At 41.1% G+C, this 26,361-nt stretch overlaps 1 protein-coding gene across 2 annotated transcripts in view; it reads left to right on the top strand.

Annotated features, from left to right (window-relative positions):
• KLF7 (Kruppel like factor 7) overlaps window positions 1-8,897 on the top strand; it is a 93,152-nt gene extending 84,255 nt beyond the window's left edge. For both annotated transcript variants that reach the window (XM_023219600.2, XM_023219592.2), the window contains exon 5: window positions 1,715-8,897. In XM_023219600.2, the coding sequence (XP_023075368.1) occupies window positions 1,715-1,766 (52 nt within the window). In that variant the 3' untranslated portion in view covers window positions 1,767-8,897. The remainder of the gene's footprint in view (window positions 1-1,714) is intronic.
• The last annotated feature ends 17,464 nt before the right edge of the window (window positions 8,898-26,361 follow it).

Here is a 26,361-nt window from a genome sequence, read left to right as displayed (position 1 = left end):
TGTCCCATTTCACCTCATTCCCTTGGAGTTCTATCCTACACATGTACCTATTTAAGGAATGGACACAAACAAGGGGTGTGGAGAATGTTGCGGTCAAGGGAAAGGGTGGATATTTTTTGTTTGTTTTAAGAATGAACAAACATTGGAAAATCCTGCCCTGAACAGGAAACCCTGCTAACCTGAACAGTGTAGCTTGCTAACATTCTGACAGGAGTTTTGGACTATAGGGGTGTCTCAGGCTTCAGGGAGCCTGGGAACTTTCTCATAGGTAAGAAAGCAGCTAGTTTCAGGCAAATGATCCAGGGGGAAAGCATACTACACTCAGAGCTCAGAATGTCTGCTGTCATGTAGGCTGACTTCACTGAGATTTCATTCAGAACCTGACACTGAAGCCTACAGGGATTTGGAAACACCCATACTATTCGTTAAAACATACAGAAACCTGACTTAGACTGCAGTTAGCCTCCAAGGGTATTTATGAGCTCAGGTAACTGAGAAGAGCAGAATTAGATTTGTCTTTAGGCTTTGTTGGATCCAGCTTCTCTGATATTATCATCAGTACTCTTTCTATCCCCCAGATCCCTTTTTTCACTGTTGACTTCATTCTCAAGCAAACTCTTTCCCACAATGGCAGTATAGACCCCAGTCACTCCAGGATCCCAGTGGAAAGAGAGCCTCTCTCTTCCAATAATTTCAGCAGTTGTACCAGGGCTGGTTCTCGTTGACCTTTACAGGTCACATGACTGTTGCTTAGCAGAGTACTGTGGCCACAACTTCAGCATTACACAAATGAGAATGCAGAAGGGTTTCTACCCAAGCGAATATCAAATAGCTGGTGTTAGAGGAAAGAGGAAAGAAGATGACCACTGGATCCACTCTGACATGAAGAAGGCACTCAATTATGGGCCTTAGGTTCCAAGAAACACCTTAGCCTCAGTTTCCTTCACGTCCCTCCCTTCCGCCCCCAACACACACACACAAAGGGTGAGAATACCTACGATGGAGATAGAGGGTTGGCGAGGATGGTGTGATATTGGGAAAACCCTTAGCTCAGTGCCTACATACTGTAACATACTCAGTAACTGTGAGCACCCTTCTTCATTCTTTTTTTTTTCCTTTGTGACTTGAATATAGAATGTCTGATAAGCCTGTAAGTAGTATCACAAGCAGTATTTCTAGGCTTTCATTGTAAAGCTTAGGATTGAAATCTAGGTGTTGAAATTTCAGAGTTCTACCCTTTGATGATACAGACTAATTATTCTTTATTATATTTACAGTATGCAGGCATGACACGGGTTTCAAAAGCACTTTCCCATTCTTTTCTTCTTTAATAATCACAATTATGATCCTAACAGTTAACATGCACTGAGATCCTACAATGTGCCAGGCGGTATTCTAAGTACCTTGCATGGATCATCTCATTTAATCCTCACAACCCACCTATGAGATAAAGGCTGTAATTATCCCCACTCTACTGAGGAGGAATTACAGTACAGAGAGGTTAATGTGCTCAGAGTCACACAGCTATTGGAAGACATGGGATTTAAACCCCAAGCATTCTGCCCCTTAAACTTACCTTCCCAACACATGGCCCTGTTTCCTCAATGCATGTGCACTGTCTGTTTAAAGTAAGGGAAATCATTTCCTAAGGAGCGATGCAAGTCAAGCTGTTTGCTGGGAGCTCTCTAATATCCTTGTTGTTTATATCTCCTAGGTGTTTTTCCAGGTCTGACCATCTTGCCCTCCACATGAAGAGACATATCTAAAAAACCGAAAGGCCAGAGTTGCCGTGGCATCCGCTAGTGTCTAAAGGAAACGGGCACGCCATGAGGCAGGGGGCTGGACTTCAGGCGGGGACCCATTGCCTCGCAGAAGAAAGTTCTCATTTATAAACCTCTGTACACACACACACATACACACACACTCACAGACCCACACACATACACACTGTCATGCACTCAACTATATTTAAAATGTATACGTCTATTCTTTATGCCTTGCCCTAGCCAGATGGAAGAAGATGAAGAAGGAAACCAGGTGAACTCAGCAAGGCAGACTGGCTGCTTACTTCAGCACTATTGGAATTATTTCCCGCTGTTGCCAATGGAAATCAAAGAAAATGGATGTGACATCTCTGCAGGTGGACGGCAGTCCGAGGGGCTTATTTAACTTGCTTCTCAGTGCAACTTGATAGGAGAATCCAGCATCTTAAAGTCGCATATGTGTAGCACTAATGTTTCTTTTTAAATAGTTGGGGGAAAATGACCTAGAAAACCAAATTGCAGTTTGGTAGCCAAAATTAACTCTTGGTTTATTTGTCCTTTGTGTGTGAAAAGTCCTACTATTCCGTGCGTCAGACTTCCTCACAGAACTGTTGACTGGTTTTGGTTCTTCTTAGTACTATTGAGATCTTTCGCGTCGATCCCAACGGCCTTAGCGGCGGCAGACTCTGGAATAACACCTTACACCTTTCTGGCCTGCATTTCTGTAGACTTCACTCTCAAGGGAGGAGTTTTCTTTTCTTACTTTTTGACTCTTGCACACCATATGCACTAGGGATTCTGGAAACTTCTAGCATGACTGCAAAGTGGCCGAGAGAATAAAGTCCTTGATGGTAAATCACAGTATATCCCTTGAGCCTCACCTTATTGCCAGTGCTAGATTTTTTCTTTTTAATCTCTCCGTTTTTGCTAACGAAAACTTGAAAAGCTTATTTGGAAGCTTAAATGTTTTATCTTTTCTCCATGGACTAAACCTCCCCAGGACTCTCTCGGCACCTGGATGTCCAGCTCTCGAAGCAGCCAATCAGATGGGACATCACAGTTCTCTCATCCTCCTTGAGGCATGATGACCTCAGCTCATAGTGATCAACCGTTGTGCTGTGTGTCATTGCTACCCTATAACCAGTTACAGCATAGATGTCGCTAGTCTCAGAGGGCAGCTGCGTATTTAATTTAACTCTGGTTTATGACCTGACAAAAAGCCAAAAATATCACTCTTTCCAGGAGTGGGGAAAACTGAGGATGCCTCCCAAGTCTAGTGGCTTCACAAAAGATCATCCTATCTTCTCTCTCATGCCCACTGATCTCCTGTTCCCCGACTTGTTACAATACACAATTTAAAATGCCATTGTGGGAGTGAAGGGTTGACATTTAAGGAAAAGGTTGAGGTGTTTCTCTCATGGGCTGTCTAAAAGGAGAGACACATTTCTTTCTTTCTTTCTTTCTTTTTGGCTAGGCCCACCATGACTTGTGACCGAGAACCCCCAGGATTAACAGAGGCCTCACATTTACTCTGCAGGCTGACTCCAAAGGAGTCTACAGTCCTTACTTGTCATACCACACACACACATCCAATACTGGTCTCTACCCGCATTCCTAGCTAGCTGGCACAGGCCTCAACTCCAAAGACTGCCTTTAGGACCATCAAATGGCCTATGCAAGCAAGCGGGGTGGTTATTAGGACAGATTGTATATTTTGTATATTCTGGGACCATCCCTTCAAGACACGTCTATAAAACAAAATGGCGCTTGGTCCACACACGGTTGCTGCTCCCTCCTACCAGCTGGCTCCCCTCCTGTCCTCCTTTGACTGTTTGACTCATTGACTGTTAAAATGCCACCCCATACATATTTGGGATGCAAAACTGAAGTCAAAAGGAAATAATAATATAAGAAACACAAACACATATATGACAGCAACCTTCAAGATCTGGGTTTTCAGCTTTCTGCAACCTTTTGTTTTCACTGAAATGTTGAAACTACTCGTCTGAGGGCAAAGGAACCTCCTCACAAACGCTGTAGCTGCCAATTGGACACTTGGGGCATTTCGAGGTCTGGCCCTAAGAATTTACTTTCTCCTTTTCCTTTTTTCTATTTAGACCAAAAACAAAAAAACAAAAAAACAAAAAACGAAAAAACGAAAAAAAAAAAAAAAACAGAAAATAATACAAAAAAAATAAATAAATAAAAGAAAAAACACCCGTTAACACACACACACACACACACACACACACACACACAAAATCTGTCCATTTGCCGGAGGCAATTAAATGTATGTTAGTTGGAGGGTATTAAAAAAAAATCAGTTTTATTCCAAAGATTTAAAACTAGACATGACTTAAAAACAATTTCTGGAGCACTGCTTGCTGACAATCTCGTAGTTCTCTACTGCATTTGAGTGCATTTTGTGGCCAGTCCATCAGGGCATACCATGGGATTATATTTGAATGTGTGGTACATCCTTCCTGGATGAAGGATGTGTGAGGGACCTTGAACCTCAGCTGTATTAAACTGTAGCGCCTCCAGTCAGTGCACTAGATGAAACTTTTAGACACCCTGAATTCTGTTGGTTCCTTTCTTTTCCTTTATGTAGCAGCCTCCAGCATGATTGCACGCACACGCCAGTGATGGCATTAAGCCATGGCCACCATGATTTGCAAATGTTCTCTCCCAAGCTGGAGCTGCTCTTGCCTCTCGAAATGCTATTATTAAGGGTTTATAATACTTAATTTAATTTTCGAACTGACCAATGCAAGGCTCTATTAAAAAGAAAGTTTAAAAAATGCAAAAGAGTAATCATTGCTTGTTTGCTCCCTATTGTCATCTGTGGTCTCATTTGAATGTGGCAGAACAAAGGCCCTTTGGTCCTCATCAGTGTCTGAAATGTTCAGTAATTTCTCTCTCGTTTGTATCAGTGAGGTCCTTTGTAATCTGCTCCTGACCTTTCTTGGAGCAGGGTGCATTGACACTCAATGGTGGTGCTTGCTTGCTTCGGAGTCATTTGTTGACTGTGAGAATTGGCCTAAGAATTTGGTGGGTGCTACGTGGATGGCTTTGAAACTGTTCTTCTTTAGCCCAGTTGACACCCGTGAATGATGACCAGTCCTGATCATTTGGAAATGAATTTGTAATAAAATGTCCATCACCTCTGCAGTGGCAGAGATGGTTGCTAAGAGCCTCTAAAGCGACCAGGTTTTCCAAGAAATAACCTGAAGATGTTTTGCTCCCAAGAGGACTGGTATTTAAAACAGTGCATTAATGGACATTTGAAACACATTAAACCCCTTTCTTATTTCAATTGTTATCTCCTAACACTCCAGGGGATCCCAAGTTTGAAAGGAAAAACCGGTTCTGGTGTTTCTGGTGGTGTCCTAACAAGCATGCTTTTATCCAGGGTTCAGAGTTGGACACGTAGAAAAAGAGTTTCTAAGCCACTAACAATTTTTTTTTTTTTTTTGTAATTTCAAATTATACTTCTTTCTCCTACCACATGGCTGTAAGTCATAGACATGGAAACCTGAAATTAGAATGCTGCTCCTAGCTACTGGCCTCCTGCCCCACCCATGGTTAATGGCTCAGCTCAGTGCCTGGTGGTAATGAGTATTATGTCCAGAAAAAGTGATGTTCAGATTCCATGACAAAGCTGCATTTTTGTAAAAATATTGGCGACCCCAAAATGAACTTCATGCTGACCATTTCCTCCTCTCTGTGTGCTTTCCCTTGCAAAGCCCTTCAAATATCCTCTTCACTCGACGCCATCTCCTCTCCACCTGCACCTCTTGTGCCCTTTGTACATCTTTGATTGGCTGATAACAGGGTAAAAGGACAGCCAACCTCATGCCTGATTAGCAGAACCGAATCCTAGTTTTAAAAAAATCTTCTCTGGCTTCAGAGAGGATTTTATAAGGACTTGTGTTTGGGATAAGCTTTCCAGATTATCCATGTCTGTTTGCATCAAAGGGGAAAGAAATGGGGCTTTCGGATGGCTCTTCCAGTGCATTCGGAACATTGCCTCTTGCCTTCATTCCTGCATTTTATGGCAAAGCCAAAAGAAAGAAACTCAAGTTGCAAGAACAAAACCCAGTGACTAGTTTTGACGATTCGAAATGATTTCCTTTATGGAAGTCACTTCATAAAAATGTTAAATAAAAAGTGGGGAAGTGCTTTAGTCTTCTCTTTTGCATGAGTTGCTTTTGGGAGCAGGAAGAAGGTAGGCAAAGTAAGATAAAGATGCAACACATTTAACTACAAAAATCAGATTCATTTTTTAGTTTATTGTAATTTTTTTGAAATCAGGAGGGCCAGCATTTCTGGCTGCAATTTTGCACCCAGAACATTGCCAAAATGAACATTCAGTGAGTAGAACCTGATTGAAATTTATTGCTGGAAGCTTTCCTTTGCATTTTGGGGAAATGGCCGCCTGCCAAGCGCAAGAGTTGAGGGGCAGGAGGGGAGGACTCAAATTCTGGGTGTCTGGATTAAATTTCGGTGAACATGGTGATATCTCAGTTTGAAAACTAGAGGGCCTATCCTGAGTATACATCAATGTCTCTTTGATGGCCTACTTTCCTCAATGAGGATCTTTGGGAATACTTGAGATGGAACAACAGAAACGTGTGAAAGGAAGCATAAACTTCTTGTAAATAACGTGACCTCCCATGACGAACTGCCTGAGGCTTCAGGGTTTTTTCTTGCTTTTAACACTCTTAAATCTCCTCTGTTGGTTCCTAATAGATCCCAGAAAAGGGAAAAATAAAGCTGCAATTAACTTTCTTATGTGCATCCTTCCAATATAGTACTGTATTCTTCAGGTGTTTTGCATTTAACATTAAAGTCCTCGGGAAACAGGTGTCAAAAACAGAGAGAAATCCTGGGCCATCACTTCACAAGTATCCCAAACGAGATATTCTTTTCAAACAGGGCTCCCTCTCAGTGGTCATGAGGGAAGGTTAATACGTTCTTTGTTGGGGACTGTTTATACAATTTTTTTTTCAACTGTGAGCTTTGGAATCGTAACTTGCTGTGAGTCCAGCTTCTGTCTACTGCCATAAGATGGACCCCACGTCAGCATAATGAGGGTGGTATATATGCTCGCACCTAGACATGCGCGTATGTACCTGTCGTACCTTCACGGAAGGAAAACAGGCTACTGACGTTTCAGAGGAGTAGCCACCAGTGCCTAATACCTTTTGGGGGGGATGGATGCTTATAATTGCCAGTATATCGAAACCACACTGGGAGTTCCACATAGCGGGGAGGGTTTGGGGGTGGGCAGAGGGGACATTTTAAACCTAGGCCTTTGGACTGGAGGCAGAATGATTTCTGCAAACCTAGGTCCTGAAGGCTTTGGGGCTTATTGGCTGGTTCTCAACCTTTTTGTTTTTTCTTCCCAGCATGCATTTCCTATCTAAACCCAGACTTAGTTTAATTTCCTTATCTTTCACTTCTGCTTCATTCCAGGGAGGAAAAATACACCTGTTAATGGCCAAGATCTCCTTGCTAACACAGAGGCAAAAATAAATGTCTAATGTTTTTGAAGCCTCCCCTTCCTTTCCACAAGCCCCCGCCCGCCCCCGCATCAAGCTCCTTCTCCCACTTCCTACTCCCACAGAGCTTCCCAGTCACCACAACTTTTCTTTCAAATCTCTATTATCCTCTTAACAGTTGCTTGAATAAATTTATTTTTGCACTATACATTTTCTTTTTGCCAGATGTGTCTAACAAGTGTGTTTGGAGAGACCTACTCCCAGCCCCCTCTCCTTCCCCGCCTCCCCCCGTCACATTCTCTCAGGCCTTCTCTGGTATTTATAATATATCACAGAAGTACCCAGTCTTATAGCCCTCGGTTATGCCTTTTTTTGACATTTTATTTTTTTTAAGCTTTTTATATATATATAAATATATTACTTTGTCAAGTTTTTTTGCTGTACAAAAGTCTTAAGATTTAAAACTATTATTTGTATTATATGATGGTGGTATGTTAATGTTACAAAATTATTAATGAAGAAAAAATTTATTTTTGTTACTGGTCTGTTTCATAATTCTTTTCTAAATTGGTATATTGTAAGATATCTATGCAAAAAATGTTATGTGACGCATTTTTATTTAAGAATGTAATATGTGTAATAAACAGTAGAATGTGTTTGGCCTTGGAATGCTTTACTGTATTTCTCCTTAGCTTGTTTCACTGGGGAAAAAAATCTTCGAAAGACACAAGTGGGTACTTACATACTTTGTGAAAGTTTTCTTTCTTGGAGAAAGGGAAAGCAAAAGGTTGTATTAGGTTATCTTCGTTTAGGAAGTTGTGTGTGTGTGTGTGTGCACGTATGTGTGTATTTTATAGTTTCACTGAGGTAGCTCAATGCCTAAATAAGAAGGGTCATTGAGTTTATTTCTTCAAGAGGAAAAAGGGAGCCAGTTGTTGGAGGTTATGAAAAGCAATATTTTAGAATGAGATAGATTACAAGATGTTATTTGTTTAGGGGGTTGGGAGAGGCTTATTGAAAGCAGTTTATTTGGTGAGCAAAGGAGGCAGTTTGTTCTGTGATGGTGTTTAATAGGAACCTATTGGGAAAGGATCTTTGAAGCAGTTTGTGAAGGAAGGAGGAAGGGGAAAGATCAGAGGGAATAATTTAGGTGAGGGGTAGGGAGCAGTAAAATGGCAGGAGATGGTTAGATTGGGGAGGAAATGGGTAACCGGAAGCCAGGAAATCCCGCTGGCTGTGGAGAGTACAAAAAAATAGATGGAAATACAAGCAGCTTCAGACCCAGAGAAGAGAGGGAGATGAAAGCCCCAGGGAAAATTCTCAGAACTGAAAAGAAAATTACTAAAATCTCTGCCACATACTTGACTTCCAGGAAAGAGCATCACCAGTGAGGAGGAAGGTAGAGAACCCAGCTGGTGGTGTCGCCTCAGCATCCCGAGCTCAGCGATTCCCCAAGAGAAGTGGTGTCATTCACAGGAAACAACAGTAAAACACATTTGTCACATGGGACACAGCACTAATCAAGCTTTCTTTGCAGTCTTTGGACTTACAGAAGTGGATACAATGGTGAATAACCTCTATCCCTAATCAAATGAATCTGACAAGAAACTTTTCAATAAATGTTTACTTTAGAAACCATGGCTAGTGTGACTGAACTTGCTGCATGGATACACACATTTCTCATGTCCCTGAACAGGAAACAGGTGTCAGGAGTGTGACAGCGGGTTTGGAAGGGAAGCTGAGTGATCATGTTCTTGCTCTCATAAAACTCAAGGTGAGAACAGTAGGTGCTGCAGGGGCCGGGAAAATGGTTTTGAATTGTTAAGCATCAGCTGCCACATCTCCCGAACAGGCAAGTGAGGTGGGCAACACGGCAGCCCAAAGCTAACTGACAAGAAACTGCATGATGTAGTGGGGAAAGGACAGCCTCTGGAGTCTGAAGACCTGCCTCCTACTCCCTGTGTCTTCAGTAGCTCTGGGACTAGATGAGTAATTTAATTCTGATAACCAAAATCATTTACCTGGAAATTTCTCTGAGTGAGGAAGGATAAGATAGCTTGGCAATATTACCTAGAAGAAGGCTTATTATTCCACTTCCCTGACTTACAAAAAGATGTCAAATTGAACATTTTAGGTGAAGGACAAATTGCACTGTACTGAAATGTTCAGACGAGAGGGTGGTAAGTCTAATCTATCTGCCATAAGGAAATGAGATGGTTTACATAAGTGAATATGCTAAAAGACTTAAGCTTACATATTTAGAAATGAAATTTTTGCTTAAGATTGGACTAAATATATATATTGCCCACTTTACAACCTTTTTGAGCATCCATTTTTACAATATAATATAAATTTAGGGATGACTCCAGACTGTGGGGTTGCTTGCCCTGGCATAAAATGACTTTATACTTTATATTGGGTGATTCTACTTTCTCTTCTGTGTTCTCCCTATTTAGAAGTTGCAAGTTCTTTGTGTGTCATCTTCTAGAAATATTTATCTCCTAGTCAACTAGATGATCAAATAGGCAAGCTTGGTAACAAGAATTCTTAAGTGCAAAAACAACTATAATTTGAATCCAACAGGCGGAAGTCTGAAAGTGTAACCTGGATGTCCTAGAGGGAAGAAGGTACGTATACCAGCTATAATCTGAGGTTGTGTATGGAGTTGGAAATGCTGGGGTAATGGAAAGAAGTCACATCAAAAGCAGAGTTCAGTGGAATTGATAAATAATTTATTATTTCTAGCTCATCTTCCACTTCAAGGTTTAGAAGAGGAGATGGTTAAAACTTCTAACTAAAATAAGATTTTGAGGTCACTGGCAGGTGACGGTTTTCTGTTTTATCCATGAGCCAATTCCTAATTCCTTCTCCAACATTAAACATTTTATGTGAGATTTTAAAAACTATCAATAGTGACTAGCTTGAACTTAACCTAATAACTTTTTTGCCTGATCATGATATGGCTATACATACAACAACACTATATTTAAAAATGATGAAGTGATGACAAAGAAAGTTACAGGAGCATGGAAGGACAAAATTTATGTTTGTTTTATGAACATTTACTTATGTTCAAGAAATATTTTATTTTATATACACTCTGCATTTGAGTTGTCCAATAAGACTGCATACACTGAATAGATATTATTCATCACCATGACCACTTTCTCTCACAAATGGTAAAACTGGGGGCACAGAAAGACAAATCTTGCATTATCTCACTTATATGGAGAATCTAAAAAAGTTGAACTCATAGAAGCAGAAAGTAGAATCATGGTTACCAGGGGCTTTGAAGTGAGGAGGGGTTGGGGAGATGTTGGCCAAAGGATGTAAAATTTCACTTTTACAAGAGGAAGACAAGGACCTATTGTACAGCATAGTAACTATAATTACTAGAAATGTATTTGTGCAAAAATCACTAAGAGAATACATTTTAAATGTTCTCACCACAAAAAATGGTAAGTATATGAGGTAATGCATATGTTAATTATGGCTTGACTGAGCCATTCCACAATGTATACACATTTTAAAACAGGTTGTTTACAATAAATATGTATGATTTTTATTTGTCAATTAAAAACATAATAAACAAGTAGAGAAACTGGGGTTCAAAGAGGGTAGGTGACTTGATAAAGGCCCAGAGAACACAGTAAGTGGCAGACTTTTCTCTATACCTCACTGCTTCAAGGTGAGGAAGAGTCAACTCGATGCTTATGTACATGATGTCTCCAGACATGGTATCACAATTGACATCATTTCCTCATTTCCACCTCACTAGACACAGAAGGTAGCTTGTAATATCAATACATCACCACATGCTACCATTGGAGGCGATCTTGGCAATCTCCTTCAATGTCACCATTCTACTTGAGTCAACTGAGGCTCAGAGAGGTTCCACCTTGTCCAGGGTCATATAGCACATCCTTTGCAGAACAGGAGTCAGTCCAGGGCTATTGATATGCAGTGATGCTCTCCTGGACTTGGCAGTGTTTCTTAAACTTCAGTTACTTGAGCACAACCTTCAAGATTCTTTTATTATCCTTGCACTATTTATTACTTCTTTAATAGTTTTTTTAAATTGACACAACTTTTAAAACCCAAATACCTGTTTTAGCTTTGTTCTCAGCAAAAATATCCCCAAAACTACTGGTCTGGTAAGCTATTTTTCCTTTAAATACAAATGAAAATAAATAAATAACTCAAAATAAAAGTAAACATCTTTGTGTTATATAAAAGCCCTCAGTTACTACTGGTAGCATTTAAGAGGCACTGTTCTGTGCCATTCTCTAAAACATATGCTTTACCATTTCTCTTTAGCTAATTATTTAGTCCATATGATGCTCCTCAGAGCACATTTCAAATTGAATCGAAAACTAAGTGCATGTGAAAATTTAATAAAGACTGATTTGATGACTGGGAAGTTACTTAAGGATGCAGAGATCCCCTAGGAAGAAAAAGATAATGTGGCCTGTGAGTGGAGCGAATGCACATTCTCTGCCTCATTTTCCCCTGCTTGGAACACCCATTCCCTCAGGTACAGGCACTTTCGGTGGGTGGGCTCGTGGCCACGTCCTGCCATTGTTCTGGGGATGGAGCCCTGAGCATTAGATCTTGACTGCTCCAAGGAAGTCTTAGCCTTTCCCCAGGTTTCCCAATCAACAGTCAATGCCCAGAAACTAATGCATGCTGTGAGGCACAGCTTCAAAATGTGCTCACCTTCATGGGACAGTTCTGAGACGCCCAGGCCACTGCCTGTACATGCACACGAACACACAACTCAGCCCCCAAAATATTTTTCCAATCAGGTCCCAAACACTTGATATTCTCTTATTAAATATTTATTGTTTTCACCTAAGGGTTTTCTTATTTTTAAAATTACAACTAATCAGGAACACATCATTCTTTATGCCTTATCTATCATATGGACCTTAAAGTTAATGCGTTTATTCCATCCATTCACATGAAAAGTTTTTAAGTGCAAGGAGGATGAGAGGTAGGGAGATAATGGATAGCAAAAAAAAATAGAAGCAAGTGCCCAATTTGGGGATTCAGGAGGTGGGAAGTGTAAGTAATCAGGCAGGCAGTTTTTTGCCCATCACTGCAGAACTCCAGGATAGTCACGCCATTTCATAAAAGAACTGAAGCAATATTTTCCAGCAGGCCAAGTCTCCCACATGACCAAAATGAGAGTCTACAGGAACCTGGGTCTGCAGAGCTTACCATAACAAAGAGCTACCAGCAAGCGGGCAGCTTCTTGTTAGATAATGGCAATTACACATCCCTACTTGCTGGCCTTGCTTCTGTTCTTTAAATCAACAACTTTCAGCATCCTTATTTTGCTGTGAGCAGGAAATCAACAGTCTTTTATAAAAATGAGGATGTGTTTGAGTCACTGGGGGTATATTTAAAGGATCATCATTTGTGAACTCTAACATCAGAACCAAAGCAATGATGACACATTTTTTGCAGCTTGACGACAACATTCTGTTCTTGGGGTTAAGTTTGCAGACTGTTCTGAGAAGTACATGAACTAGGATTATAGGATTGCTAGTCAAAGCACACAGACTATTAGAAATTTTAAAACTCTGATCTTATTTACATGCTTTGGTGAACTCATGGAAACAAAGACCAAAAGATTTACCACCGGAAACCTTAAGTGAATTGATGCTGTCTCAAACTTGTAAAAAATTATTTTCTTTCTTTCCTTAGAAATATCTAACTATACTCCAGTGCACATATAGTACATATAGTACATGATGATAATATTAATTAATGGCCAAAATGTAAATCTTGTCTTTGATGCTGAGAACTGGCAACACCTTTCTGTTCCCAATCTTGGTTTCCTTGTTTTCATTTTTCTTCCCATTTATTCTCTTTTCCTGTTTTGCCTTTCTCTCTCCTCTCTATCTTCTGATATCTGCCAAAAAAAAAAAAAAAAAAAAAAAAATCACAGTGAAGAACCACCTCCTAAACCCACATTGGGCTTCCTTCTCTAGTGTCACCCCAATGACATGGCCCCATCTCGCCTAGGTCATCCTTCTTCCTCCTCCCCTTTTCCTCTGTACCTTTATAAAGTCATCTCCCAGTTAGAGGGTGTTCATTTTTCAGTCTAATTTAGAATGGCGCTACCAAGAGAGTGATTTGGGTTGTTTTGCTGATCCCCCTAGGGAGAATTAGAAACAGGAAACTGCAGGCTAACCTGGAGGATTCCAACACATGCCTATTTGTTAAACATTGTGATACGCCAGACAGTAGGTCAGCACTGGAATGCATGTTGTATAAGGTGTGTCAATCACATACTTACAGATTTGAATGTTTCTTAACAAGATACATGAGCAATAAAAAATTATAATAATAAAATAGCTATCTTATGAATCTTAGAGAGTTAGGATTGTAAAATACCAAATATAAACCTTCTCTCTTAGTTCCAGTCCATTCCATTACAGTATAGGTGGGCTTTGATTTACACAACATAATTATTTTCCAAACAGAAATGGAATTCTGTTTAAATGCATGCAGAAACCTACCATGTGCAATGTTTCTTAAGGTGTGGGCCAAGACCACCTGCCTCAGAATCATCAAGGGTTTTTGGTTTTTTTTTAATTCAATTTTCTGAGTTTCACCCCAAACCTGAATCATACCCTCTGCAGGGTGGGGCTTGGACATCTGCAGTATAACAGGATCTTTCACGGTCATTCCAGACCACTTCAGTCTCAGAAACACTTCTGGAGAGGGATCATTCTGTGAAGCAAAGCAAAGCAACATTTTAATAAGGAAAATAAGCCTTCTCTAGTTTTCTAAAAAATACGGATTTTTAAACATCTGTACTGATGATTTGTTTAAAGTATGGTGTGTCTGTTCATTGGACTGCATATGTTTGGGGTCTGTCACAAAGAAAACTGCCCTACCACCAGTCACTATGGGGTGACTTCCAAGAAGACAGCTGTTCAGGTAAAGTTCCAGGAACCCACTCTTGAAAGTGTACTGAAATAGACTGTCCCTGGGACTTTTCCCAGAAAAGACATCTATGGTGGTAACTCTTTGGGGATAGTAGTTTTTATTTGGTTGAGTTTGATTCAGTCCTTTTATATGGACTTGGCATCTCATGCCCTTTGCTGAGATAATCTCTGGCCAAGGCCCCAAACCGAGCATAGAAATACCTGTTACTGGCCAGGCGCAGTGGCTCATGTCTGTAATCCCAGTAGTTTGGGAGGCCAAGGCGGGCAGATCACTTGAGACCAGGAGTTCCAGACCAGCCTGGCCAACATGGCAAAACCCCATCACTATGAAAAATATGCAAATTAACTGGGTGTGGTGGCACACACCTGTAATCCCAGCTACTCAGGAGACTGAGGCAGAAGAATCACTTGAACCTGGGAGGCAGAAGTAGCAGTGAGCCAAGATCGCACCATTGTACCCTAGCCTGGGAGACAGAGCAAGTCCCTGTCTTAAAAAAAAAAAAAAGAAAAGAAAGAAAGAAATACCTGTTACCAAGACTGAAGAACTTGCGTGCTTTACGATGTAAGACTACAGTCTGTGTCTTACCCTTGGCCTCTCAGGAGCCATTGGCACCCTCTACATTGCAAGTCCTCTTTGTTTTTTAAAACTTTGCCTTCTTCCTCACTGCCATTTTTATGCCACTGAAGCTCAGATTTTAAGCAGAAGCTTCCCGGGACTAAGAGCTTGAGGAACCCAAGAGCGAGAGAGAGAGAGAGCTTGAGGACCCCATATGAGTCTATTGTCTGTCAACAAAGCATTTTGAGCTAAGTCCAGTTGTATGTCCAGATATTTTTAATCAACAAAATTGGAGGAAGGAATATATGTCGTAGTTGGCGAAAATGGGCTTTTGTATATGCTGAGAAAGTTATTCTAAGAATAGGCCTGTGGAAGACCTAGCAGGGAAAAATATGAGCAAAAGAGGAATTCTCAAAACGCCTGTGAAATCTCTTCCTGAAAATGCTCAGAGACAGATCCCTGCTTATCTCCTTCCTCTGACCTGCAGCACCCCAGAGATGATGTGGTTGGCTCATGGAACAGGAAGGGAATTGCCATAAATCTGAGCTAATTTGGAAAGGGAAGGATGGAGCAGATATGCAGCAATCAATAGAACGACGTCTTGTTTTGTGGTAAATGTTTACTGGCTCTGTTGCTGGAATGTAATCCTGCTGCATCAGAACATGGGCCATTAGAGGTGAAATGAGTTCACATAACGTCCTCCCTGTGTAATTGGTATGCATCATTCCTCTAAGTACTGGAGCCCACAGTCTCATGATTCCAACTAGAGAAAAGGTTTGGGATGATTCTCTACATCTTTACCTTTTATTACTTCATGATTCCTAAGAAAGAGAAAAATGACCAATTTCTCCTTCCTTAGCCCGCAACTGCAGGATGGGTTGTATAAATGCCACTTCACATTTCCTTCCACTCCTGAAATTGCAAACAAGGAGAGGAAAACACAACGAGAACAGCGACTAAATTGTTCCTTCACTGACTAAGCTAGAGGAGGGATGCATGGCTCAGCTGCTGAGGGGAGAAGGAGGCGAAGCATGTGTTTCCTTGTCATGGAAAGGAGAGGGTATTAAAAATGCTTTGACTGAAAAGCAAGTGCACTAATTGATTGTTAATGACTACACAGCCCTAAATGTCTGGAATTTGGTTTAGATTCAATGTAATTTGACATTTGCCAACCATTATTAAATCCCTTTGATGCTCTCCCTGTGCTGCGCTGATGAGCAGCTGATTGGCTCTTGGGGACAGAAAATGTGAATGGTTGGGCACCAAGTCAACAGGGTGTCTGGAAGACAGCCAGTTCACCCACGCCCCTCAGCCTCCCCAGGCTCGCTGCTGTGGCATTCTCCATGCCTCGGTCTTCTTGGGTTCCCTTTCCTGTTTCTGCCGGCTCTATTCTCTTCCATCTTCATTCTCAAAATTGCATTCCTTTTCCAGCAGCAGTTCACTTACCCCTTTAAAAGCAAAATATATCCTCTGCTCTATTGGCTGCTCCAACTCAGACGTCAACATCTCCTTGCAAAGAACAAAAATGTACTGCAATTGTTTTTTTTTTTTTTTTTTTTTTTTTTTTTTTGAGACGGAGTCTTGCTCTGTCGCCCAGGCTAGAGTGCAGTGGCCGGATCTCAGCTCACCGCAACCTCTGCCTCCTGGGTTCACGCCATTCTCCTGCCTCAGCCTCCCGAGTGGCTGGGACCACAGGCGCCCACCACCTCGCCCGGCTAATTTTTTGTATTTTTAGTAGAGACGGGGTTTCACCGTGTTAGCCAGGAGGGTCTCGATCTCCTGACCTCGTGATCCGCCCGTCTCGGCCTCCCAAAGTGCTGGGATTACAGGCTTGAGCCACCGCGCCCGGCTCAGATTCTTAAATCTCAGTCTTATATGGCCCAAACCAGCACTGTCCAAAAGACCATTCTTCTAAAATGGAAACATTGTATGTCTGCACTGTCCAATAGGGCTGCCACTAGACATTGTGGATATTGAGAACCTGAAATATAGCTAGTGTGACTAATAAATACTACTTTTCATTTTTAAATTTTAATTAATTTAAACTTCAATTCCCAGGTATGGCTAATGGCTATTGTATTGAAGAGTACAAGTCCAAATGCTCTACTTTCTTGGGTCCTTATCTGTAAAACAAGAACCCAGTAAAATCTTTTCTAGTTCTATCTATCCTTCTATATGCACAGTTTTGAAATAGATAAGCCAATTTGGATAGAATAAGGGTTGAATCCTGAGTCGCTTTCTTTTTTAAACTCTCAAGTGTAATATGACACTAGACTTTTTAGAAAAAATTTGATAGCTTATCTATTTATCAACAAGAGGGAAGACTTTAAAACAATGGCAACAGTCTTAAGTAAAAGGTAATCCTGGAAGATGAACTACTTAAGAAACATTCTCCTGGGAGTTATATTTGGGTATCAAGTAGATTGTTGTTTCATCAAGAAAGATCACTAGAGAAAAAATATTTGGAATTGAATAAATAAATGAATGGCTGCCGTGGGGGTTGTTTATATGATGCTGTCAGTTGTGAGGTCACAGGGCTTCCATGATGAAGCTGGCACTAATTTTGTCTCTTTATATAAGAATCGTGTTCCTAAACTGAATATTTAGAATCTAAGGTGCAATCTAATTTTCAAAAATAGAAAGAAATGGAAGGCAACATGATTGAATTGTTTGGGTAGAACTCAGAAGAATGGAACCCCAAGACAATTGAAAGGACTAAAGACGAGAGATGGAGAGAAGTAAGAAAATCTTCTGAAAGGGAGAAATGAATACGGTACTGAAATCAAGAAGACGGAGAGAGAACAGATTGGGGTAGGCGGCGTGAGGATCAGAGAAGAAATTCCAGATTCATTTGTGAAAGACACCAGGAGCTAAGCTTATCTATGGGGGAAAAAAAGGAGCAAAAATGAGAAACACCAGAAAAAAAATTGCTCTGGAAAGAATGATAGTGACAAGGTAGTGAGGACAAGAAGGGACAGCTGTCATCTCATTTAATTAAAAAATTATTAATGGAACAGATGGGATAGCCACACTGATCCTTTACAGATAAGGTGCTACTATAAAATTTCAGATAATAGCAGTGGAAGGCTGAAAAGTTATTGAGAGCAAAAGTAGTAAGAATGCTAATTTAATTGATAATAACATTATACTTAGCACAATGCTTAGGAATTTAAAAATCACACATTAAATAAATTTAAATGACTGGTTATCATCTAATTATGGTTGTTTAAATAATGTAATATAATTAAATGCTTTTAAAAAAAAGCTCTAGTACTTTTAAATGATCCCTCTCATATTCTGAATTCTCCTTTTGAGCATTTAATGTTCAACACTGCGGTCCTGGTGGAGGTAGTATTATCCTGACAGTCACACCTTTCCGAACATATGAGGTTGTTGAGTTAGAAGATAAATGGCAAACTTAGCTTCGGAATGCCTTATCATTATTCTCCATCCTTTATTCTTCCATTATCAGAATAGGTAGCTTCTCTCCTCAATTACTTTGTCTCTTTCCTCTGTGTTCCCTCACCAAGCAGGGTTCCCTAACGTGTCTCCTTGCCCTCATCCTAAGACAGCGTGGCATAAATCCTGCTGGGCTAAACTGAAAATAGGTCATCCAGGAGCTCAGCTTTGCAAGTGTACTTCACAAAAAGATGTCTGAGTTTGGGGATTGGAAGTCAAGAACCATAGACTTGCGGCTGTGACCACTTTGCTGACGATGGTCGGAGGTGAGAAAGGCAACACTTTGCTTTCCTGACTCTTCTATGGGGAGTGAGTCCTGGAATTTTTCTTACTCTGAGTAACAGTCTCACAGTGGGTGGAAAGAAAAAGACAAAGCAACTCACTTTTTAAAAAATACCTTTATTTTTCCTGATAATACATGAGTGTTATAAATTGTTTAGAAAAAAATACAGAGAAAGTTAGAGCTTTTATAATCCTACCCAGAGACAATCACAATCAAGAATTTGATGCATCTGTTTCCAGAAATTGACATATATACTGACATAAATGTGATATTATCTATGGACTGTTATATAGATTCTTTTTTAACTTCATGTGTAGTGGTCATATTTCCACATCAATATGACATACTTCATTGAATCAAAAATACCTGTAATTGTAAGATTATGTGCCCATTAAGAAGGAAAAAGTTGCTGCTGATGATAAGTGGCAGACTCCTTTCACTAAAAGACATGTCCTTATTTCAGAGATGCTAAAAGAATAAAAAAGCATCTTATAAATGATGAAATACAGTATTAAAAACCTACCTTCACCTTTTTGACAGCTGCATAACATTGCATTGTATGGCCATATCATAAATTACTTAACAATCCCCCAGTATTGCACATTTGTGTTGTTTCCAATATTTTCATGAATTTCCTTAATGAATATCTTTGCACACTTGTTAGGTTAACTTCCTCAGTCTGAATTCCGAGAAGCAGAATTGATGGATTGCACGTTAATTCGCTCAATGTAGCCATTCTACAACGTATACACATTTCAAAACAGCATGTTGTACAAGATAGGTATATACAAATTCTGTCAATTTAAAATTAACTGATTAGTGAAAAGAATTGTACAGATTATTTTATCACCCAGGAATTAAGCCTAGTACCCATGAGTTATTTTTCCCGATCCTCTCCCTCCTCCCACCCTCCACCCTCTAGTAGGTCCCAGTGTGTGTTGTTCCCCTCTCTGTGTCCATGTGTTCTCATCATTTAGCTCCCACTTATAAGGGAGAATCTGCGGTATTTGCTTTTCTGTTCCTTTGTTAGGAACAGATTGCTAAGGATAACAGCCTCCAGCTCCATCCATGTTCCTGCAAAGGACAGCCCCATGACATGAGTTCACCTATATGACAAACTGGCACATGTATCTCTGAACTTAAAATAAAAATTGAAAAAAAATTACAATGAATTATAACTTTCCTTTGCTAAAAAATGTAAAAGAGTTGATGAATTAAATAAGTACGTAAATCCTATTTACACCAGATGATACTGATTTGCATTCCAACCAGTTTTGTATCAGGGTGCATAGTCCCTCAGGCTCTCAGCAATTGTCATACTATTAATATCTACTTACGCCTAACCTGGACCTCAAATAAGAAAAGTCCAAAGCTATACACCTCATTTGTCACTCACTATTATTCTTGTCTTTTGTCTTGGCATTTCTCATATTCAAGAGACTTCAGGAATTTGACATGATGATGTCCGTAGATGATTCCCTGATAACCGACAAAGCCCAGATCTGTTTACTTGTAAAGAGCTACCTTTAACAACAGGGATGTATGTGATGATCTACTTTATTACTCATTATCTTTCTGACAGTTAGTAACAAAGCCTAGACAAAGATCATGAATGTTTGGATGTGACTTAATATTAATAGCACCAGTAACTAGAAGTTAGGTTTTGGGCTACTGTCCTGAACTCTTGTTTATTTGATCTGAAATCGCTGAACCCACACTGTGTACCAGGTTGTAGAAACACAAAGATGGGCAGCTTAACAATTCTGTCCTGGGAACCTACAGTCCAATGGGGGGGGATGAGACACGCTCATATATAAAGTTATAGAACAATGGAAGACAAGATCATCAATTTCATAAGACAGGATATTATTTAGTGTCAAATGTGCAGATATTAAGTCCAGAATTTGAATGAAATCTGGAGTTAGAATGCCCTGTCCCTCTGAGAGGCACCAAGCCCAGTGCTAATGTGCCGTGACCCTCTGGAAGCACAAAGATGACACATGGTCAGTCCCTTTATAAGCAGCATCTGTGTCCTGTACCGTCCCTCAGGAGTCTGCCGCACGTCAACAAATGCTCTGTCTTTTCCTGGAGCACCAGAGGCACAGCTGTACCAGTGTCCTCTGTGTCCTGGAGGGGAGGAGCAGGACCATTTGACTCCAGATCCTCTTTGGGAAGAGTGCCCCGAGGGCAAGACCCACAGTCCTAGGATGCAGAAAGTGCACGACTGAAGGGCTGCTATGCTAAGAAAGTGCTAATTTATCGATCACGTTTCTATGCCAAGTGGCATAGGAACTAAAGTCCCATCCATAAAGCAAGTTTGCCAGTTAATCAGCAATTTAAGTTTTGGGACATGTGCCTCCCACACCAAATTTCAAGAGACGGAGAGGGAGGGTGGGAAGAAAGGGGGTGGGTGAGAGAACGTTGGCCTTTTGTTTTTTGTTTTTTTTGTTTTTTTTCCGAAGCCAGATGCACATGGCTTTTAGGAGGCACCACATCATGGTCCTGCTTCAGGGCTCTCATTTAATAAGGATGGCAAGAAATAAATGATTCACTTGCTGATATTGAGAGAGTGCAAATGCACCTGCCCCAGGCCCCCCAAGTCAGGGCATATGTTTGTAAATGACACGCAGGCTGTGAACCTGTGGGTGGAGCCCCAGGTGGGGAGGCTGGAGAGACAACTGGACCACATCAGTGGATCTTAATCAGAACTGTGGACCAGAAAATCCAAGGATGTTTCAGAATAGATGCAGGTCCTAGCTACACTCCAGAGCTCTTGAATCAGAATCTTGGGGTGGGCAGGGCATTGTTTTTCCAGAAATTCCACCGATTAATCAGACATGTTCCTTTGGTTAAGAATCACTAAACTAGCTAATCTCTAGCCGGAACTCTCATCTGTCAAGAGAGGGCAGGCAACCTCATTTCTGATGTATTAGGACTTTCGCGTAATTGAAAAGTGAAGAAAAGTCAAAATGGGGCTTAAAAATCATTTAAATAGGTAAGCACATTTTGAATCCCATAACCTGTGTTTACATTTAACCTAACATCACTGAATATAAGATTGCAATACAATTTAATCTCACAAGATAATTAAAAGATTTATGAAAAATTTTAATGCTTGGGAAACCATAGGCAGTGTGATCCAAAAATGGAACATAAGTTTAAGGTTATGTGATGAATGACTTCTTTCAGTACTGTCAGGGTATCTCTGAGACTGAAGATACCATCTCATTTGGTGAAATAATTAAAGTATAAATTTGACCCTCTTCATTAATGTAAAGCCGAGGCTGCATGGTCATCTGCCTCCTCTTCTCATCCCCCTCCCAGGTATCCCTGCCATGGAAGTTGTGGACTTCAGCTGTAAATGATCGAAGACCCCTTTGCTCTAATGTTTGCAATAATGTTTCTGGACTGACTACATTACCCCCCAGGGGAGAATTATTAATAATAATATTAATAAGAGCTGCTAACATTTGCTGAGATCTTACTATGTTTTAAAATCTTACAACGCTAGGGGAAGAAAATAGATTTTCCTTTCTATCCCAGGGGTTCAGGTCCTTGAGAGTTTACAATTCAAGAGATGCAGTCTGTTTTCCAGAGCAGGCTCCACAGTAACCATGTTACAAGTGTAAAACTGGTTTTTCTTTTCTACTCTTTCAGACAGTATATTGGCTTTCCCATAATTATATGTCATCTCTTTTTAGTGTACTCAAGCACCATTCAGGCCCCAAGTCAATGACACTGAACATAGTCTTAAGATTTGGTGACCAGAAGTACATAGAGCTGGAGAGGTAAGACTCTAGACAAAAGTGAACAGGTGCTTCAAAATAAACTGAGAACAAAAGGGTGAGGGGAGATCTTGCAAGTATGCAGCCTGCAGGGAGAATCTGGTCCTCATGGGCCAGGTTTTTGCCATCTGCTCCTAGGCCAGGCACCTTAACCCCTTCCCACTTTCTTTACCCTTTTTGGAGTCAAAGCAGTTATGTTCTCCTTCACTGAAAGAGAACCCTTCTATGAAAAGGGTCCCTCTGTTGACAGAGATGTATCCCTAACCCAGGCCCTTCATACTATTACTTCCCGAATTCTCTGCCAGAGACTTTCACATTCCTTATTCCTTCTCCATCTTACAGCTTCATTCAGTAGAATGAAGACCCTCAAGACCCTCAAGACTCAAGGTGAGAACAGCCTTTTCTTTACTCTGCGATTCCCCCTATGTACTCAAGACGTATCTTTTAATGATCTACTGCAATAGTTTGGGGGAGAAAAAAAGGATTCTACAGTGATAGCTTCCATACACGGGTCATGCCACCAGTGTACACTTTGGTTTCTATTCCCACTGTGCTCTGATGCCACCACTGGCCCTGATGCCACCGCTGGCCCCAGCAGTGTCACATTCCCTGATCATACCCAAGCCACCTTCCTCCTGGGCCTTGCCCCAGGATTTGGGACACTCAGTTTCTGGTTCTTCAGTGTCCACCATTTTGGTTTCCTCAGACCACTCCTCTGTCCCTTGCAGCATCTGCTCTTCCTGATCTTTCAATATAGTGATTTTTAAAGATTCTGCCCATGTGTTCCCTCTATCCCCTCCCTCTTGTTAACCTCACTTACTCCCATTGTAAACAAATGACCTCATCTCTATTCATCATGTCCCCAGACTGGTTCTAAACTCTGAACTAGTTTTCCACCTTTCTGTGAGACACCTTCAACTGAATATTTTTGAAACTTCATATTCTACTTCCTAAAACTAAATTGGTCAGTGTTCTCAATTTAGTTCTTAATCTTTTTCTCCTGAATTTCCTATTTCCATTCATTTCTTGATCTAAAGACATCTCTTGATCTAGAAATAGCTCAAGGTAGTTCCAGGGGGCAGGGATGAGGGGAGGGTGGGCTCTGCTCTCACTGCCATCCAGGGATCAGGGTGAGGGTAAGTTCTGTCATCTTCAGTGCATGGCTTCTGAGGAAGTCCCAAGCATTGACATCCAGATGACAAGAGGAGAAAGAGCAGAGAATTCTGTGTGGAGATTTACACAGACCGGGCCTGGGAGTGATGCACATCATTTTGTTCACATTTCATTGGCTAGAACTTGGTCACATGGTGTAATTGCTAAGGAGGCCGGGTAATATTATCTGACCATGTGTCCCGGAGAAGATGGGTTTTAGTGAGTAGTTAGCTGTCTCCCATCCTCCCTGTAACCTGTGTTCAAAGACTTAAAGGTGGTGTCCTTTACTCCTTCTGATCTCCTTCCCTTTTCCAGTTAGTCACCAGCTCCTGTTATTTCCTCTACAATACCACTCATCACATCCAGCCTCTGTTTTCTATCCTGAGTGTCACGCCATCTTAGCCCAGGCCCTCATGAGCTGTATCTGGACAACTATAATGGCCTTCAACTTCCAAGTCTTTCTCCTTTCTAATCTCTCATTCATTCCACAAATATTTATCAAGCACTATATTCTGGGCACCATGTTAACAACTAGAGGAAAATAAAGAAATGGATAGACCTTGACCCTGCATTTTTCATCTCGCACAGAAAATAGGTTTAAAAAAATCGCTGGTACAAAAAGTTAGCTGGGCATGCTGGCATGTACCTGTGGTCCCAGCTATTTGGGAGGCTGAGGCAGGAGAATCACTTGAACCCAGGAGATGGAGGTTGCAGTGAGCCGAGATCGCGCCTCTGCACTCCAGCCTGGGTGACAGAGCAAGACTCTGTCTCAAAAAAAAAAAAAAAAAAAAAAAAAAAGGTTGCTATCACATTAAGTTATTACTGCTAATGGGGAAGTGCAGGGTACAAGAGGAACATTGGGAAGGCCCCAAACTCCCTATTATTTCATGGAAGAAGGACATGTCCCCTTCATTGTTCGTTGTTCCCTGGCCCGCCATTCTGTTTTATTTTTATTACAGTCCTTAACATCATGTGAAATTATCTGTATATTTATGTTTACTTGATGATTCTGTGTCTTGTCCAAACCAGAATGGGAACTCCACCAAGAGCAGAGACTGTGACTCACTTGTCAGCAGCAGATTCACTGGGTTGAACAGTGCTGACACATAGTAGAAAGCAATCTAGGGGCCAGGCGCAGTGGCTCACGCCTGTAATCCCAGCATCTTGGGAGGACGAGGTGGGTGGATCACCTGAGGTCAGGAGTTCAAGACCAGCCTGGCCAACATGGTGAAACCCTGTATCTACTAAAAATAGAAAAATTAGCCAGGCATGGTGGCACCTGCTTGTAATCCCAGCTACTTAGAAGGCTGAGGGCGGGAAATCACTTGAACCCAGGAGGTGGAGGTTGCAGTGAGCTAAGATTGTGCTACTGACTCCAGCCTGGGAAAAGAGAGAGACTCTGTCTCAAAAGAACAAGAAAAGAAAAGAAAAAAAAAAAAAAAAGAAAGAAAAGGAAGGGATATAGTCTGGGGATTCAGAGTAGGTTTCTGGAAGAAATGATCTGTAGCATGAAGACAGAAAGATGCACGCAAGCTAACTAGGTTGGTGGTGGGAGGAAGGAATCACCGTTCAAAGCCAGGAAGAGAGAGAACATGGCTGAAATTCAGTGTTGGGGAGGGGGAGAGTTGAAGCTAGACCTTGCTTGTAAACCAGGTGTGTAGGTTTAAATTTTCTCCTAAAACCAATGTGGGTCACATTAGGATCCAATTAGAGTTTTAGGCCCCTCTACTGCTCTTTGTAGAATAAATAGCAGGGCTGAGGGCTGGGGAACCTGTGAGAACGGAGGGAGGACAGCCTGGTAGCATGAGCCAGAAGAGGTCTGGTGCCTTCCAGATCAACTTTTCAAAACTATTAGCTCAGATGATATTATCCCCTCAAACAAAAGTGTCCCAATGGTGACTGTAGCAAAACTTTGGATGATTACTACATTTTTCCACTTATATTTTATGTTTCCTAGTTCAAGTCCTACCTCCTCCTAGAGGCTTTCCATGATTCCCCCTACTGTAAACTGCTGTAGAATTTTATATTTATATAATTCGTCATGAATGCACTGTCTTATAATTTTCGTAACCTTTGCAGTTATGCCCAACCTTCCCCTAACAGATTTCTAGCATCTTCAAAAACTGATTTTTGCTTGTTATTTTATAAAAGTGTGCTTGTAGAAATGTAATTTGAACAAACTAATTCATGCTAGAGGGTTTGTCAGTGATTATGACAACTTCCCCCATGATACAGGAATCTCAAAAGAGGAAAAAGTTATTTAGGAAAAGAGAAATGTTTAGTGTCAGGCCTCTGAGCCCAAGCCAAGCCATTGCATCCCCTGTGACTTGCACGTATTCGCCCAGATGGCCTGAAGTAACTGAAGAATCACAAAAGAAGTGCAAATGCCCTGCCTCACCTTAACTGATGACATTCCACCACAAAAGAAGTGAAAATGGCCAATCCTTGCCTTAAGCGATGATATTATCTTGTGAAATTCCTTTTCCTGGCTCATCCTGGCTCAAAAAGCTCCCCCACTGAGCACCTTGTGACTCCCACTCCTGCCCTCCAGAGAACACCCCCCCTTTGACTGTAATTTTCCTTTACCTACCCAAATCCTATAAAATGGCCCCACCCTTATCTCCCTTTGCTGACTCTCTTTTCAGACTCAGCCTGCCTGCACCCAGGTGAAATAAACAGCCATGTTGCTCACACAAAGCCTGTTTGGTGGTCTCTTCACACGGACGCGCATAACATTTAGCCCCATCTTTCTGAGAACATATCTTCTTAGGATGTTACAATGTACAAATATGGTCCATTGCTTCACCCCAATGCTATAGACAAATCCTAGTGAGTTTCTGGCACCCCAGGGAGAGATTTTTAAGTGAAAGAAGATGTAGATACCCTACATTGCCTCCATG

The sequence above is a fragment of the Piliocolobus tephrosceles genome, chromosome 11 (genome assembly GCF_002776525.5).
Source record: "Piliocolobus tephrosceles isolate RC106 chromosome 11, ASM277652v3, whole genome shotgun sequence".
Taxonomy (NCBI): Eukaryota; Metazoa; Chordata; class Mammalia; order Primates; family Cercopithecidae; genus Piliocolobus; species Piliocolobus tephrosceles.
Note: the sequence above shows the minus strand (reverse complement) of the source record. Positions and strands in the feature narration are given on the sequence as shown.